This window comes from Hippopotamus amphibius, chromosome 5 (genome assembly GCF_030028045.1).
Source record: "Hippopotamus amphibius kiboko isolate mHipAmp2 chromosome 5, mHipAmp2.hap2, whole genome shotgun sequence".
Taxonomy (NCBI): Eukaryota; Metazoa; Chordata; class Mammalia; order Artiodactyla; family Hippopotamidae; genus Hippopotamus; species Hippopotamus amphibius.
The window spans coordinates 25,413,396-25,429,484 of NC_080190.1; the positions used below are offsets into that span (position 1 = coordinate 25,413,396).

The 16,089-nt window shown below is 41.1% G+C and overlaps 1 protein-coding gene across 1 annotated transcript in view; it reads right to left on the minus strand.

Moving 5' to 3' along the window:
* Positions 1-16,089, minus strand: part of SORCS3 (sortilin related VPS10 domain containing receptor 3) — a 569,211-nt gene that overhangs the window by 90,709 nt on the left and 462,413 nt on the right. The window contains exons 9-10 of the mRNA XM_057735333.1: positions 10,279-10,458; positions 1,218-1,364 (exon numbers count right to left, since the gene is read on the minus strand). Of these exons, the coding sequence (XP_057591316.1) occupies positions 1,218-1,364; positions 10,279-10,458 (327 nt within the window). The remainder of the gene's footprint in view (positions 1-1,217; positions 1,365-10,278; positions 10,459-16,089) is intronic.

Sequence of the window (16,089 nt, forward strand, 5' to 3'; positions counted from 1 at the left end):
CCATAGGCACTATTGTAATTTCCATATCCTTGATCATAATAGTTGTTAAATTCTTGGTTCCAGTTTTGGCCCTGACGTCGGCCACGACCCCTAGTACCACCTCGTCCACCAGCTGCAGGTCCTCTTCCTCCTTTCTGCTGTTGCTGCCTATATACCTCTTTGGGTTGTGCAACTTTGATTTCACACTTTCCAGAACCAATTTGATGATATCTGCTTGTAACAATTTTTTTACTGGCTCTTCGTCTGTATATGAATTAGGGATTTATAGGGATGATATACTAAATAAAAAATAAGAAAATTGTGAAACTGGGAAAAGGAGAAAATTAAGTTCATAAAATAAGATGAATCCATGGATAAGGCTTAGAGAAAAAAATTCTTGTTGTGCTCAGTTCCTAGAGGTAGGCAGCCATGTGTCTCTGACCTGTCTAGTACTACAAGCCAAAAACGTGGAGCTAGACTGAAAACAAAAGGGGAAAGGCCCTGTTTATCCTACTTACCGCTATATTCCCAGTTTTTAACATAATGTCTAGAATATTCAGTAAGTGGCAAAAGGCAACTTTGTTTTGCAAAGAAGAAACATGACCATTTCTGGGACCTTAGAAAAATTTCTCACATACGTCCTCTTTAAGAGGACACTGAGGGTTGTGAATTTCACTGTTAATTATCTGTCTCCCCTCCTCACCTGGAGTTGCAGCCCCTGGCGACAGAGATAATGTCTTACATCTCAGGTCCTCCTTGGTGCCTACCCCAATATTCCATGCAGCTGGAACCCCGGGAAGGCTGAGAGATTACCTCTGTCTCATGTGGACAAACCAGCCTGCCATTTCCTGGGCTTCCAAGGCAACTTTTCTTACCTTGCCCACTCTCAAGCACTTATCAAACTGCATCATATCAGCATCAGCTAATAGATATTAACCACTACTACCGAGCTCTGTCTGGGACCCTTGGGCACAGGCTCTTTCTCTTATGTTTCTTTCTCTTACTAGGAGTTGGAGCACATAGTATACTCTCAATAAAAGCTTGGGGATTTCAACTGATCTTCTCATCCAAATGATATGGCAGTCTGAGTTCACAGATCAATGCCCTGGGAGTTGTTGGAAAGCCCCTATTAGTACCAGGCATGTTTCTAAGGCCTCCTTGATGAAAGAAAGCCCCTGGTGGAGCATCCCCAGGTAACCAGCCTGCCCTGTGGTCTCACATGAGACAGGCAGACTGACCAGCAGGCAGTGTACTGGGCTTCCTCTCAGGTCCACGTCTGGAGCTTGCAGGAGGCGCCAATCCCTGCCCTTGTTGTAAGTGATGTATGTCTTCACTTGGTCATCCACCTTCTTGTTTGCCAGGAATATCCCTTTGATACCTGCTACCTAGGAGAAAGGGCAAGAGATGGAGAACCGTGTTGGGCCAAAATGCCTATAGTTTTGGAGAAGCCCTGGGAGAAGCTCCAGCATTTTCCATAGTGTGTTGGGGGTTTGGAAGAGGAAAAGATGAGGAACATGGTGAGAAAGGTCACATGCTTCGTGGTCTCCAAGGGCAGTTTAAGTTTATCGCTTCTCCGTCCACCCCCACAAACCAGATGCCCCATTCCCCTTACTCGTTGGCTTTATCCCACTCTACAAGTCTCTGTACTTTGTTCAAAGGACTTTATCCTTAATTAACTATCAACATTCCCTCTGGGTGGGAGTGGTTGATAACAACTGAAGGAGTTACTTCTTCTAGAGAACATTTGGGATTAACCAATACATGCTACTGTATATAAAATAAACAACAAAGACCTGCTGTATAGCACAGGAAACTATATTCAATATCTTGTAACAACCTATAATGGCAAAGAATCTGAAAATGAATATATATATATTTATATATATTTATATATATATAACTGAATCACTTTGCTGTACACTTGAAACATTGTAAATCAACTATACTTCAATAAAAATTAAAAACAAAGAAATAAAAACAAAGAACATGGATTTTGCTTAGAAGGGGCTTCCAGACAGGTTTTCAAGGCATGAAGGCATAATCTGTAATGGTAGAAGCCCAGGTGTCCTGACTAGTAGTGAGATAGATATTTTCGGTCAGATGACCCAGCTTGGTGACCTGGCCCCTATCTCTGGCTATGCCACCAGCTCACTGTGAGACTTTAGATAATTCCCATATTATCCTGGGTCTCAGCCAATGGTCACTTTGGAAGAGGCAGAATAAACTCTTCCCTTCCTTTTTTCCCTCAGCTGGCTGGAAAGGATATAACAGCTAACGTAGAGCGCTCTTGCCAGTGTTCCTGATGTACTGGGATATGCACACCCTTGATATTCTGAAGGAAGACCAGCATTACCACAAGCACGTAGCTAGAGAATGAGGAGATTTACGGTCCAGAAGCATTCGAGAGTAAGCACAGGTTTGATTCATTTTTATTTCTTCTGTGCCTACATCTGGGCAGTAAGAAGAGATATTTAAAACAATGACAATCTATGTCAGAGAAAGATCCCCTTGATTTCCCATTAAGTTCCAGCATGTTCCAAAGGGAAGGTGATTCAAATTGTTTAAGTGTATATAAACAGGAGGTAGAATGGCAGGTTTTCTGGATAACACGCAGATATCTCAAAAGTTTAATTGTACTTATCCCCATTCTTTGGGGACCATTGTGAATTGAGGTTTACTACAGTTCTGAGAGGATGCCAGTGGGAGCAAAACGAAAGAATTTCACAGAAGTTTTTTTTTTTTCTTCTTAATGACATAACTTAGTTGATGAAACGAGAAGTGCTTTCTGTTTGTTTTTAGTAACCTGACTGGCCTGGAAAGAGAATAGAGAATGCCAACCCAAATATGAAAAACAACAACGAAAATGAACAGAGAAGGTCAGGAGGAGAAGAGTGTTATCTGGGAAGGACACCACCAGGGGAATTTGACAAAAGGCCAGTGATGGAGTTGATTAGATTCTAACGTGAACAGAGGGTGGGTAAAGACAGAAGCCGAGGTGGGGGAGGGGCAGTGGTGTCAGAGTTTTGTCCTTCCCCAGAGGCACCCTCCCTGCCCCAGCTGCTTAAAGTCAGTGCCATTCCAGGAACTGGCACCTTACACACTCATCCAAGAGCTGTGAGGCCCTCAGATCACCTTGGTCTTTAAAACCAACTGCAAAGGTGTTTCTTCAAACCCAATTACCAATAATTTATCACAGAGAATGGAATCTGTGTTTCTTTAGAACCTTCTGCCTGATGGAGGCCTTTTCCAGTTCTCTTTAGACACAGAGCAGGTATCTTTTCTGATAGACCACCAGATAATGATTCCATAGAACTCTCTCCGCTAATTAGGTTGCCCCCCGACCAACAAGTATCCAGGGCCTTGCTATCTAATTTCTAGAACATATACAGGACAGAATCAGACTCCTGTCACCATCATCCCCTGCTTCCTAGCCGGACGCATTCTAGCTTGACTTACTAGCCACTCAGCTGCTTCTTGCGTTCTTCTGAATAAGCATGTTTGGAAAATATAATATGCCAATATTTTACTCCCATATTCCCACCAAGAACTCTACCACTCAGATGGGTACTTTCTGTGTGCTCCACGTAGTCTGACAGCAAAATCAGGAGAGTGGGTACAGAAAAGATGTAGGAAGGACAGATTCTAAGGGAACCCATCTGTACCTCTGAAGGCATTTCTCCTGCAGTTGCACATAATGCCAAAGCCATCTCAGTCCTATCTGGGGGAAAAAAAAAAGAACACTTCCCATTTGTATTTGGATTGTCAAAGCTCTTACATTATTTCTGAATTGCTTCTTGGTGCTATATCTTATATAAATGGACTATAAGTTTGGAGGGCACTTTGCTTTCTGTATCCTAGGCCAATAGCTTTCAAACTTTTTGACTGCAACCCAAGTGTGAAATACATTTCTGGTGCCACCTAGTAGACTCATACCCATATGTGCATGTATGTGTACACGTGTAGTTACATACACATCTCTGACATGAAAGTTCCATGAAACACTACTTACCGTCACTGCATGCAATTTAAAGGAACTGGAGAATGAGATACACATTTTAACTCTTCTCCATCCAAGGAGGTATTTGGAATCTGATAAACTTAAACATGCTTCGTCCCGCTGTGGTTTGAAATCAGCAGCATAGCTGCTGTTGTTGGCCCCAAGAGTTCAAGGAGAAAGGTACCAGCTTGTAAGGCAGTCCCCAAAGAAGAGGATAGTATATGGTCCCAGGACTGTGTGGCCCACTTTCCCTCTGGGAATCAATTTGAGGTGCAAAGGGACACGGACAGCAGCCTCCTGGCAGTGCACTGAGTCCAGGTGGCATGGTCATCTGTCGCTCACCCCCCTGGGCCCTGAGGACAAGGAAGCCAGGGCTCTGCTGAGAAAAGCAATTACCATGGTCTGCCTTGGGCTGTCCCTAGAGTTGGACATGTGGTGAGGGACCGACGAGGGTCATTTGGGGAAAATGTCCCCGTGGGGTCTATAAGTAGCTGTCCATCTGTCCAAAGAAGGGTGATATAAGGTCATGATAGAGCAATGGGTAGAGAGCAGGCACTAGAGACAGAGAAAGCAATAAAACATCAATAAGATGAGTAAAGAGGCTAAAACACTAAGGATAGCTCAGAGTTTCATTTTATCCATCCAAGCATAGTGAGCTGAAGATACCTAGTCATTAGGAAATTTAAACGAAACTAACAAGGTGTCACTAGGACCCTAAAAGAATGTCTACACACACATGTGCGCACACACACACACAAAACTGATAATACCAGTCTTGCTTAAGATGTGAAGCAACTAGAACTTGCATACATCTCTGGCGGGGATACAAAATGATATTGCCACTTAAGAAATAGTTTGGTGGCTTTTTATAAACATACGCTTAGATTTGACCTAGCAATTCTACTCCTAGGTATCTACCCATGAGAAAGCAACACTCACGTTCACATAAATGTTTATAGAAATTTCATTCATAATCACACAAGAACTGGAAACAACGTGAATGACCTTCAACTGATGAATGAATAAACACACAAGGACGCACCCAGGCAATGCGGAACTACTCAGTAACAGAGAGGAAGGAACATCTCTCGATATTCAACAACATGCGTGAATCTCAATGCACGAAGTGAAAGAAGCTAGACTCAAAAGACTTCCATTTCTGCATCCATATGAAAATGTAGAAAAAATAAAACTGGAGGGAGAGAGAAATCAGGTTGGTTTGTCAGTGACTTCCTGTGGGAAGAGGGTGACTGCAAAAGGGCCATAAGAGGGAATATTTTGAGACAATATTCTATATGTTCAATGTTCTATATCTTGATTATGGTGATAGATGCACATACTTCTGTCAAAACTCATAGAACCAAAAAGGGTATAACCAAAAAGAGTAAATTTTACTGCACATAAATTATACCTCAATATAAAAAAAAAAATGAATGTGAGAAAATGTACAATAGGAAGAGCCTGGGCTTTTTGGTCAAACTGGCATAGGTTGGTTCAAACACAGCTCCACCCTTTACTAGCTATGTGATCTGAGCCAAGTCACCAAATTCGCTGCTTCTCTGCACTCTCATAGGCACAACAGGGAATGGTGTCTGCCACAAGGAGATATGGTAATAGATAAATAAGAAAGAGTATATATATCATTAAGGGTTATGCTGTCCACTACTATAGCCACTAGCTACAGAGGGCTCCTGAGAACTTGAAGTGGGGCCAGTGAGACTAAGAAACTGACTTTTAATTTTATTTAATTTTAGCCAATTTAAACTTAAATTTAAAAACTGATACCTGATCCAATTATTGGCAAACTTTTAAGTATGTTTGGAATAACCTGGGTATGTGAATCTACCTTACTACCGTGAATTTTATGAAATGTAAATGCTGATCAAGTATTTCTGGTGATAATTTAGCATATGAACTGAGATGCTTGAGAAGTGTAAAATATACCCAGATTGTTGTAGACTTAGTATGACAAAATTATAAAGTATCTCATTAGTCATTTTTCATATTGAGCATATACTTACATGATAATATTTTGGATATTTTGGTTAAATAAAATGTAATGCTACAATTAATTTCACCTGTTTCGTTTTACTTTTTCCTACTTTTTTTTCTTGATTTTTAAAGTGCACGTGTAGCTTGTTATATATTTATTCAGCCACGCCCGTTTAAGGCATTACCTGGTATGCTGCTGTTATTATAATACAGGGCTGCAAGGTGGATGCTTAACCCAGGAAAATACTGAAGAAAATGCAGCAGCTCAGAGCATGTTTCTCCAATATAACTGAGAGCGTTGGAAAGAATATTTGTTACCTGATTTATCAGCACAGAACAACTCAGAAGAAATGTAGTTGATAGTTAGAGATGTGGAAAAACTGCAACAGAGCGCTACATGAAAAGAGCGTTGTAAGAATAAAGGTGAGCACACGTAATGAACTCCATTCATTCTCAACAGCAGCCTTGTTTTGATGAAATGGGCTCTGTTGCCTTAAAGAAGAGATTATTATTTGGCCTTCGAGAATTATTTTCTCCCCTGGTTATGCAGTTACAGCCTTGACAATGGTGCACTCTGAGGAAGGGATTGGACAGAGCACAAGAGACTCCCTCTTCACCAGGAAACTGCTCCAACAGACCAGGAAATGAACAATTCCTCGCCTTAGATTTTAGGGAGTTGGGTAGGGTTAATCCCACCGGTCTCCAAAGTCTCTCAGTGCCAAGACCTACAAGGTGAATTTCTCAAATAAATTCTCACTTTCTTTGTCCCCTTTCCAGCATCAAGAAGAGGCTTGAGAGGTCCATGTGGAAGATGGAGTGATACACCAGTAGCTTTAAGGGGCCATGGTCAGCTCAAGCCACCTCACATCTGTGTTAACTAAAGCCATCTTTAGTTAACACAGGGAAGATGGATGTAATACCCTGTCGCATTATAATATAAAGCTTTAAATTAACTTGGCACAGGGACCACAACATGCATACAATTATCATTTGCTAGATGTAAGCGAAAAACAGAGAGAAATACTAGCCCAGAGAATAAATGCCTAACTCTTCAGCCAGGCTCTTTACTAGCATCTTCACAATCTTTATCCCCACTATTCTCCAAGGTCATTCAACATTCTAGGAAAATGGACTTCTACTCATCAGACTCTGGTTCTCTTCTTACACTGGACTTCACCAGGCATGTCTTTCTCCCGTGCTCTAGCAATTCATCACTTAAACCTACTCATCTGCAAGTCTCCCCAGATTCATCAAGTCAGAATTAACTTTCCTCTTTAGTGATCCTGTAACAGGCAGGAATTGCATCTCTAATACAAGTTAGACTGTGATCACTACCCTACTAGAGCCACTTACATCTTTCCAGTAGACTATGAGTCTCATGTACCAGCCTCATCAAACAAAATACACTTCATGAAAGTATATTAATTTAGCTGAATTGAATACAAAAGCTTCCTATTTTTTCCAGGTGTATTACTCAAGGGCATTCGGAGTCCACAAAAATTATAGTCTCTTTGCTAATTGGCCATATGGTATACAATCTCAGTTTCTATGAGAATCTCCAGTGAAGAAGGTTAAAGTCTAATGACCCTTAGGGACCAATTAAATTGAGCTTAATCTCTAAATCCCAGAATGTATATCCAGGTGCAAAACAGCATCATCCTCTAAAAACCTTCCATATGGTCATGGTCTAGATAGTGTCAGGATATAATTTATTCCTTTGGTATCAAATGCCTTCTAGAATCTGAAGCCCAACTACTTATCCAGCGCTCATTCTTTGTTCCTGACAGCCATCTATTCTACGCAATTAGACTGGCTAGCTCACGGACTTACAAATATACACCATCTGTCCAATTCTTGGCTTATGCCATTCTTGACATTTGGAATGCCTTCCACTTCTTCACCTCTTCCTCCCCAGGGCAAAAGTATTGATAATCAGATTGGTGACACTGAGAAAAAGAACCAGTCTTGTACAGTGCGTCTATTTGCAATGCAAAATAACTCAACTATTTGGGCGATCTGCCTGCTAAGATCACATCCTCTGTACCTCAGTGCTGTGGTGTTATAGAGACAGGCTTCCATGGGAAAGCTTTTGATTCACTATTTCTGCCTGTGACTGGATGGATGAGTTCAATTCTGGGGAGCAGTATTAGCAAGACCATTTCCTCCCACATGCTTTTAAAAGCAATAAAGCTGACATTTGATCTCCTTTTGTCTCACCCTTTGTTTCTGTCTCAAATGGTTTCAATCTTGGGCAGGTAAAAGAGGAACTTTGTTTATTGACCCCTTCAAAGCCCAGCAAACTAGATTGCAAGCTCCCTGAGGGTAAGAACCCTTATCTTTCCTGCTTTCCTCATGGGCTGGAACACAAGGCAGGGGCACAATCAACCCTAGTAAAAATGAATGGAGAACAAGGTCAGCAGAATTGGTTTTAGAGAAGTTGCCTTGCCTGGTATGTCTTGCTTCTCTGTAGATGCAATAACACCATGTATTTTTCCCCCAAAAGAAGACTGATTTCAGCAACATGAAAAAAAAAATTACCTGTCTCTTGGCACATTCTTTATTTTCATTCATGCTCCACTTCAGATCAGAACATTTCACTGTTCTAAATGACAAAGGAGTTTTAGGCATCCTGCTTTAGGAAACGAATAGCACAGTGGCAATCTCACCGCCATATCAATAAAGTCAGAAAAACAGGAATTTCTTGACTGAAAGGTCATCTGCAGCAACGTCCACCTCTCCTATCGGGCTCTGACCACAGGAGCATGAATAATCCTCTTACCTCTATAGGCTTACTTGTGCAAACAGGAATGGCCTCAGTCCTGGGAACATTCATCCAAACCTTCCTACAGATTCGATTTACTATCCAATAACAAAGGTATATTTCTGCCTCCTGGTGTGATTAGAGGCATGAAAATATAAGCTTCCCAAAGCTATTTACACCCCTTAGTCATCTCTACCAGTCTTTACAACTTTAGGAGGAAATCTAGGTCATTTCCCAAGCTGGGACCTTGTTGCTCAGGGAATTATTTCAGCACTTGTCTACATCCTAGAAAATCAGGGTATTTCTACACTGACATTCACTTCTCCCCTTCTTTTTAATGTACTTCCACTCACCCCATGCCTTTGTGTAATCCTCCTTCTACCTAAAATAATAACTGGGATCTTATATGTTTCCACCACTCTTAGTAACTGAGCAGCCAACTTAGATATCAGAGTAGGGATGCTGGAACTTTGACATGCACTGCTCAGAAGAGACCACTGTCAAGCAGAAGCCCAGCGCTCATCTCTCTGTTCTGACAGCCACTCCCACTCTTCAAAGAGGAAAACTCACAATGGAGTAGCTCACCCAAAGCATCCGAGGTTACTGCCCATAACAGGCAAACTGTCCTGCTGTGAGTGAATGACCTCCAACAGCACAGCCTGTGTGAGTCTCACCACAAGTTACTAGTAAATGTTCGATAATGAGACATGCCTCCTTTGCTCAAATCAATTCATCTAGTTGAAGTGGTCAGTCAAGTTCTTTCACTGAGAAAGATCATGCACTGTTACTAGAGGGATAAACAAATAGTATATCATTAAGGTCACTGAAACAAGTGGTTTTATTTATTTATTTATTTTTAATTTAGCCCCTAAATAGAGACATTTGGCTTCCTAGATAAATTATTCTTTAACTGGTGGTCACATTAAAAGAATTTAATATAAGTGGAAACTCAATAAAGGTGATCATATTTTTTAAAAAAGTAAGTCAAGGCCAGTTTTCTCCATGCACATGTGTTGGCATCTGACAGCATTTTAGGGAAACCCTCATTCCTACCACTGATATTTGCTTTCCTCTCCTATAAAGTTGTTTATAAAACATGATTTTCCAAATAATTTAAGGTATGTAAATAGCACTAATCCCTCCACCCAGATCTCATAAACATAAACATAGACTTGAAAAAAGTACTTAAGAGACCACTGAAGTCAAGTACCTTCACTTCTGGCTTGTAATCACGCTCACACACATAAGACACTGACTTTAGCTACCATTTGTTGAAGGCTTATTGAGTCAACCAGCACACTAGATGCTTTACACTCATTATCCCTCATTCTCACAACAATCTGGTTAGATCAACATTTCATCCCCATTTTACAAGGTGAGGAAATTGAGGCACAGAGAAGTTAAGTCCCTTGCCCAAAGTCACATAACTGCTAAGTGTACAGTTGAGATCTGAGCTCAGGGCTATCTGACTCCAGTGCTTGTGTTTGTACTGTTAAAACTCATGAAAAAGAGAGGCAGATCCAACTGCAGGATAATCTTGGCTACATACCTCATACAATTCAATAATGATGTTTCCCATCAGACCTCGGCTGCTCTTAATGTTCTCCATGGCCAGGGTGAAGTAGATCCCACGTGTGTCTGAGATGTAGAGGTTGTACGTGTCATTCTGGTTCCATTCCTGCACCGCTGCAAACACTTGGTTCTCATTGGTACTAATGATGTGCATGTCCTGTAAGAAGATGGAAGGCCTGTAAGGCAGATCTCCATAGCTCCTTGCCCACCGGGACCCAGAGTAATTACCGTGACTTATGAAACGGTTGAGAGAAAGCTTGAGTTATAGGCAATGTTAAACAATCCTGTGTTGGGCCAAGGCTATAAATTATGAGCTTCATGATTTCTGTTCCCTGCTAAGTGACAGTAAGATGGGTGTAAGGGGCTTTGGTGGGCATCATTTTCCATGGCTTCAAGGGATTTATCCACTTTCATTTTTTATTTTTATAACTGAAAGTTGGTGTTAGTGCTAACGGAGACATACAGCCTTGCAAGAGGAAACTCACACATGCGAAAAAGACAGGGCCTATCCCTTCATTAGATCTTCATTTATGGTTTCAAGCTTTTTAGGGTAGGGCTTTCATGCCTTTCTTTTGAAACTTTGGATGGGGATTGCAAGAAGGGTGGCATGGAGGCATAGTCAATGGGTGGGGCTCTGGGCTTCCAACTCTGTTTCAAACAGAGCAGCACTACTTAGACCTGTTATATCCTGGAGTTTTGTGTAATATTTTAGGAGTAAAAGGTGAGGGGGGTTCTGCTGCTAATACAATAATATCTGAAAACCACGGATATAGAGGAAAGAACACTCAACCTAGAATTTAGTGTTCTGGGTCATAATATAAGCTCTGCTATGTCAGCTGTATGATACTGGATGTGTCACTTTCCCTGAGCTTCCATTTTCTCACTGAAAGCGTGAAGAGGTTGGGCTACAATAAAAATAGCTAACATTTGGGCACATACAAAGTCATCTAAATGTATCATTTCAATTAAAAAATCCAAATAATTCTACAATGGGGGTAGTATGATTATTCCCATTTTACTGAGGAATAAACTAAGGCATGCAAAGGTTTACCAACTTGCTTCAGATTATGTAACTTGTAAGTTGTCAAATCATGTTTTGAACTTTTCCTATATGACTCTAACCTAATTGTTAGCTTCTAACTATTTGGATACATAGTCGTAGGTCAGAATTTGCAAACCCATGACCCATGACATAAATATAAATCACAATTGTTTGGTTTGACCATAGCCACTATCAATGTAGTGAAAATGTAGTATTTAAGGTGGAGTCAGCACTCATTGGAGTCTTAGCCCTCCAAACCCAAAGGGTTCCTATGATCTGCCCTTACATATTAATGTTAACTTCTTGGTCCCTGAAGCCACTTTAGTTTGTATTCCTGGACTGGATCATGTCTGAAATCAAATCTAATAGTTCACAGCTTAAAACAGTTTATAAAAGCCAGTTTGCATATGTGACTAGGCACTGTACAAAGATTATCACAAACGCACATCTTTACCTAAGGAACTTACAATGTCAGGAGGAAACGTTGACCTGGATAAACATTTGACAAAATAAGAGTAATTTTAAAAATGTAAAAGTACACAAGTGTATATGCCAGACAGGAAAGCAAAAAGAGAGGCACGCTTGTCACTGTGGCAGAAAACACTGGTAAGAGGGACACAGGCAAGTGGAGTGACAGTAAGTAAATAACTAGGGTGGATCTAGCCTTTACCTTATTTGACTGATCTTTCCTGGAAATGGTTTCAACAAAAAAGGAGACGGCAATGTCTATAATGTCAGAACCATGGAGAGCTCCTCCAAGCAGATTTTTTTAAAAAGAAGCAAACTCATTTGATTTGGATGGCTGGGAAGTGGGAAAAGCAAGGAAGTGAGTTCGGAATCTTTGATTGGAGATTCTCTGTTAGATCTCAGCCTCTAGCCTTGGACTCCCTAGGTCACCTTGACTAAGACCTCACTTGCTCATTTGTGCTTACACACCTTGTAGAATTGCAGGTTCCTGCCGAGATGCTTGAAAATGGAAATAAGCCTTACTCTTAAAAACCATGTGATGAAGTCCTGTTGTGTTGGTGTGGAATGAAAGCCCAAGAACCCAGTAGGAGGGGAAATAGCAGCTGCAGGAAATACGGATTAAATTCACTTACCCTGTTAAAAATGCAATAGAAATGCCTGGCTTTCCCCAGATGTTTTGGTCATAAAAATGAATGAGCTAAGTTATTTTAGACTAAATGAACGTAAAAGAAGTGGAAAAAAACAACTTAAAACACTGGGGCATGGTCAGGATTAGAGGCAGCCAGATCTGCTGTGAGTGCCTCTTAGTTTAGAGCTGCACTGGGACTGTGTTACCTGGCAAGCAGGTATTCCAGGCTCTAGGATGAGAGACTACTCTCTAGTATATAAAATTATGGGATGTCTACTTGAGAAATCCTTAATTTACCAAAGTCACTTAGATAATAAATTATATTACTAAGATTTTAACCCAAGACTATCTGAATAAAGAAACTAAACTCCTTACCAGTGGGGGTATAATTCAGTGTGCATCATCAGAAATGACCTGGAGATCCTAAGAGCATGCAGACTCATGGGTTCCAATGTCTGAGATTCTGATTCAGTATTTCTGGTGTGGAGCCTTAGCTTCTACCATCTGAGTAAGCCCTCCAGATGATTCTGGTGCATGCAATCTGGGGAATCACTTTTTGAAAACCTGAACTATGTGCCCTCTCTCCTAATAGGTCTTAGAGTTGAATAGGGGTCAAGCAATAATCAGAATATTAACTCTTCCAGGACAATTAGTTAAAATTGGTTAATTAGTTAAAATTGGTCCAATAGGAATCTGAATGACACTAAAGCTTATTTCTTTCTTCTTGCTACCCTAATCTAACTCCAAAGCATGTGTCGCTTCCTTATCAAAACAATTATAAATAACAGTCCCCCTGCACCCTCCCCATACAGTCACTAGGGAGAATCATATTTGCTTTTTGAAAATCTAAACCTGTGACTTCCTAGGTGAATGATAGTAAAAATATTTCCATGTTATTGAAACATTTTCTTATAGTCCGGGCCTAATGTAATTTCATTCATTACAGAAACACCAATGTTATTAAGCATTTTCCAAGTGCAAAACACCATATATAAATACAGAGATGAACAAAATGTAGAAGCTGACCTCAAGATGATGCTCACCTAGTGGTGGAGACATTACAAACTCGGGTGTCCTTTCGTGAACCTGACTTAGGGCTACAATAGACATACAGGGACTGACTGAGGAAGTAGATTTCTATGAGAACCCTATGAAATGAACAGGTGAGATATGAAGGAGGTACACTCTACAAGGAGTAACGGAGAGGGACATATCTTTAATATCTCAGATAGCTGAATTACAATTTTTTCTGCTTGTTACTTAGAATATTCATTACAATCAAAATTAATAATCACTTCTATAATCATTTGTGTGATATCTGCCTCTCTCATTAGACTATAATGAGTTCCCAGATGGCAGATACTATGTCTCTCTTATTTATCACATTATTTTTAGTACTTACCAGAGTATCTAGCACATGGTAGACATCCAACAATAGTTCACTGAGTAAATAAATGGAGTAAGTAAATAAATGCAGCAAGTAAGTAAATAAAAGGAGGAGATATGAGGGCCAAAATGTAGACGCTCTGAGCTCAGTTGTTAAATGGGTACATTAAGGGAATGTACCTCGAATAGACAGTTAACAATATCATCCAGAGTTTAATGGAGAGATATACACGGAGGTTGTAGATATAGGAGTCATCAGTATGAAGAGAAACATGAGGTCACTCAGGAACCATGAAGAATGTAAGGAGAATTTAGGAACATCACCATTTTAAGGATGGCAAGGGAAGAGGATCCAGAAAAGGAAATCAGGAAAAAAACACTGCCAAAGGGAAGAGTATCAAGTGTGGATATTTCCCCCCAACAGTGTCAGATGCTCCAGAGAGTTTTTAAAAAATAAATAAATAAAGATGTAGAGCGTCTAGGACTTCCCTAGTGGCACAGTGGTTAAGAATCCGCCTGCCACTGCAAGGGACATGGGTTCGAGTCCTGGTCCGGGAAGATCCCACATGCCGTGCACCACAACTACTGAGCCTGCACTCTAGAGCCTGTGAGCCACAACTATTGAGCCCACAGGCCACAATTACTGAAGCCTGCACGCCTAGAGCCCATGCTCCACAAGAAGAGAAGCCACTGCAATGAGAAGCCTGTGCACTGCAACGAAGAGTAGCCCCCACTCACTGCAACTAGAGAAAGCCCACGCAGAAACGAAGACCCAACACAGCCAATAAATAAATAAATAAATAAACAAATAAATTTATAAAAAAATAAAGTTGTAGAGCTGTCTAATTGGATTTGGCATGTAGGTGGCCACTGGCAACAACAGCTAGCAGGTTTTTAGTGGAATCGTGGAGAGATGGATGTGGAAAAGCTGAGGGCAACTAGCAGTAGGTTCAAGAGTGAACAGAAAGTAAGAAAAGAGGTTAGAATGACAGATAACTCTTTAAGAAGTGAGGCCATGGCACAGCAAGGAAGGACAAGTCGGTATTCGGGGAAATGTAAAAATTCAGGAAAATTTTCCTAAGGAAATTAAGGAAAAGCTTATCACTGTCATTATCATTACAATAAATTATCTAAAACATATTTCCCCCTCTTCTCTTTCATTATTCAAAGTGGGATTAACTGTATTCTACTGTCAAAAACAAGCCCAGACTCAGGTAAGGAGAGACTTTATTTGAAAAGACTATTGCAATAAGGAAAATACTCTGATCATAATATCTGAAAACACCTCAGAGAGTGAAGGCAGAAAAGAATTCCTTGCACAGGGAGAAGTAAAGCGAGGCTAGAATAAACTGCAGGGAGTGGGATGAGTAAACAGGAAATTGTTTTCCTTAGGGTCAGGTGATTCTCAGAAGGAGAAAAGCCAGACTTAACTTTGGTCCAGTCAAATTAGCAGGCATCTTGCCCAGATTGGTCAGTGGGGACAAATGGTTCAGCTAATCATTTATAAGACAAAGAACAGGAATCCGGTCTTGCCAAAGGCAAAAACAGGATATTTAAGAGAAGAGGGGTTCTTTGCAGTAAGCCTTGTCCAGGAACACAAAAGCGTGGGGGGATTTCTTAAATGTGGCTGTTTTCCAGGAGCTTGGGGCTCAAGTCAAGTTCAAAGTTACCACCAAACTGAGTTCCAAACAGAAACAAACCAACACAAAACAGTTTTTCCTCCTGGAGAAATGACTGTTGGAGTAGCCAGTTAAGAACAAGTCCAGAATCTAAGCGACAAGAGAAGGTCTAGCAGACTCAGAGTGGTCCAGCAAGGCAGGCAACTCTGAGATCAAGAGCAGCCTGGGATGCTGCCCCACGAGGAACTGGCCTGGCAGGTTAAGAGCATCAGTGGTATTTCCCCTGGAACACAATCATTGCTTAGATTTCCTTAGCACTTTACACTTTACCAACCATGAGCCATTTGCTGCACCCTCACAACCTTGCCAAATGGAATGGTATTACGATGTCCATTCTACAGACGAGAAGACCGGGGCTCACAGATGAGCAGGAGGCAGAGCTGGAATGAAAGCCCTGGGTTTCTGCTCTTGAGCTCTGTTGCCTTTTCCCAAAGCTGCCATGGCTCCCCTCATCTGCCTCCAAGCCCTCCGCTGGCGGGTGCTTTACACGGCCGTCGGCCTCAGACTCAGCACCAACCCGACGCCAAGGGACTGGGCTATGGAAGACTCAGCACAGGTTGCTGCCCCTAATAATGTTGCTCTTTA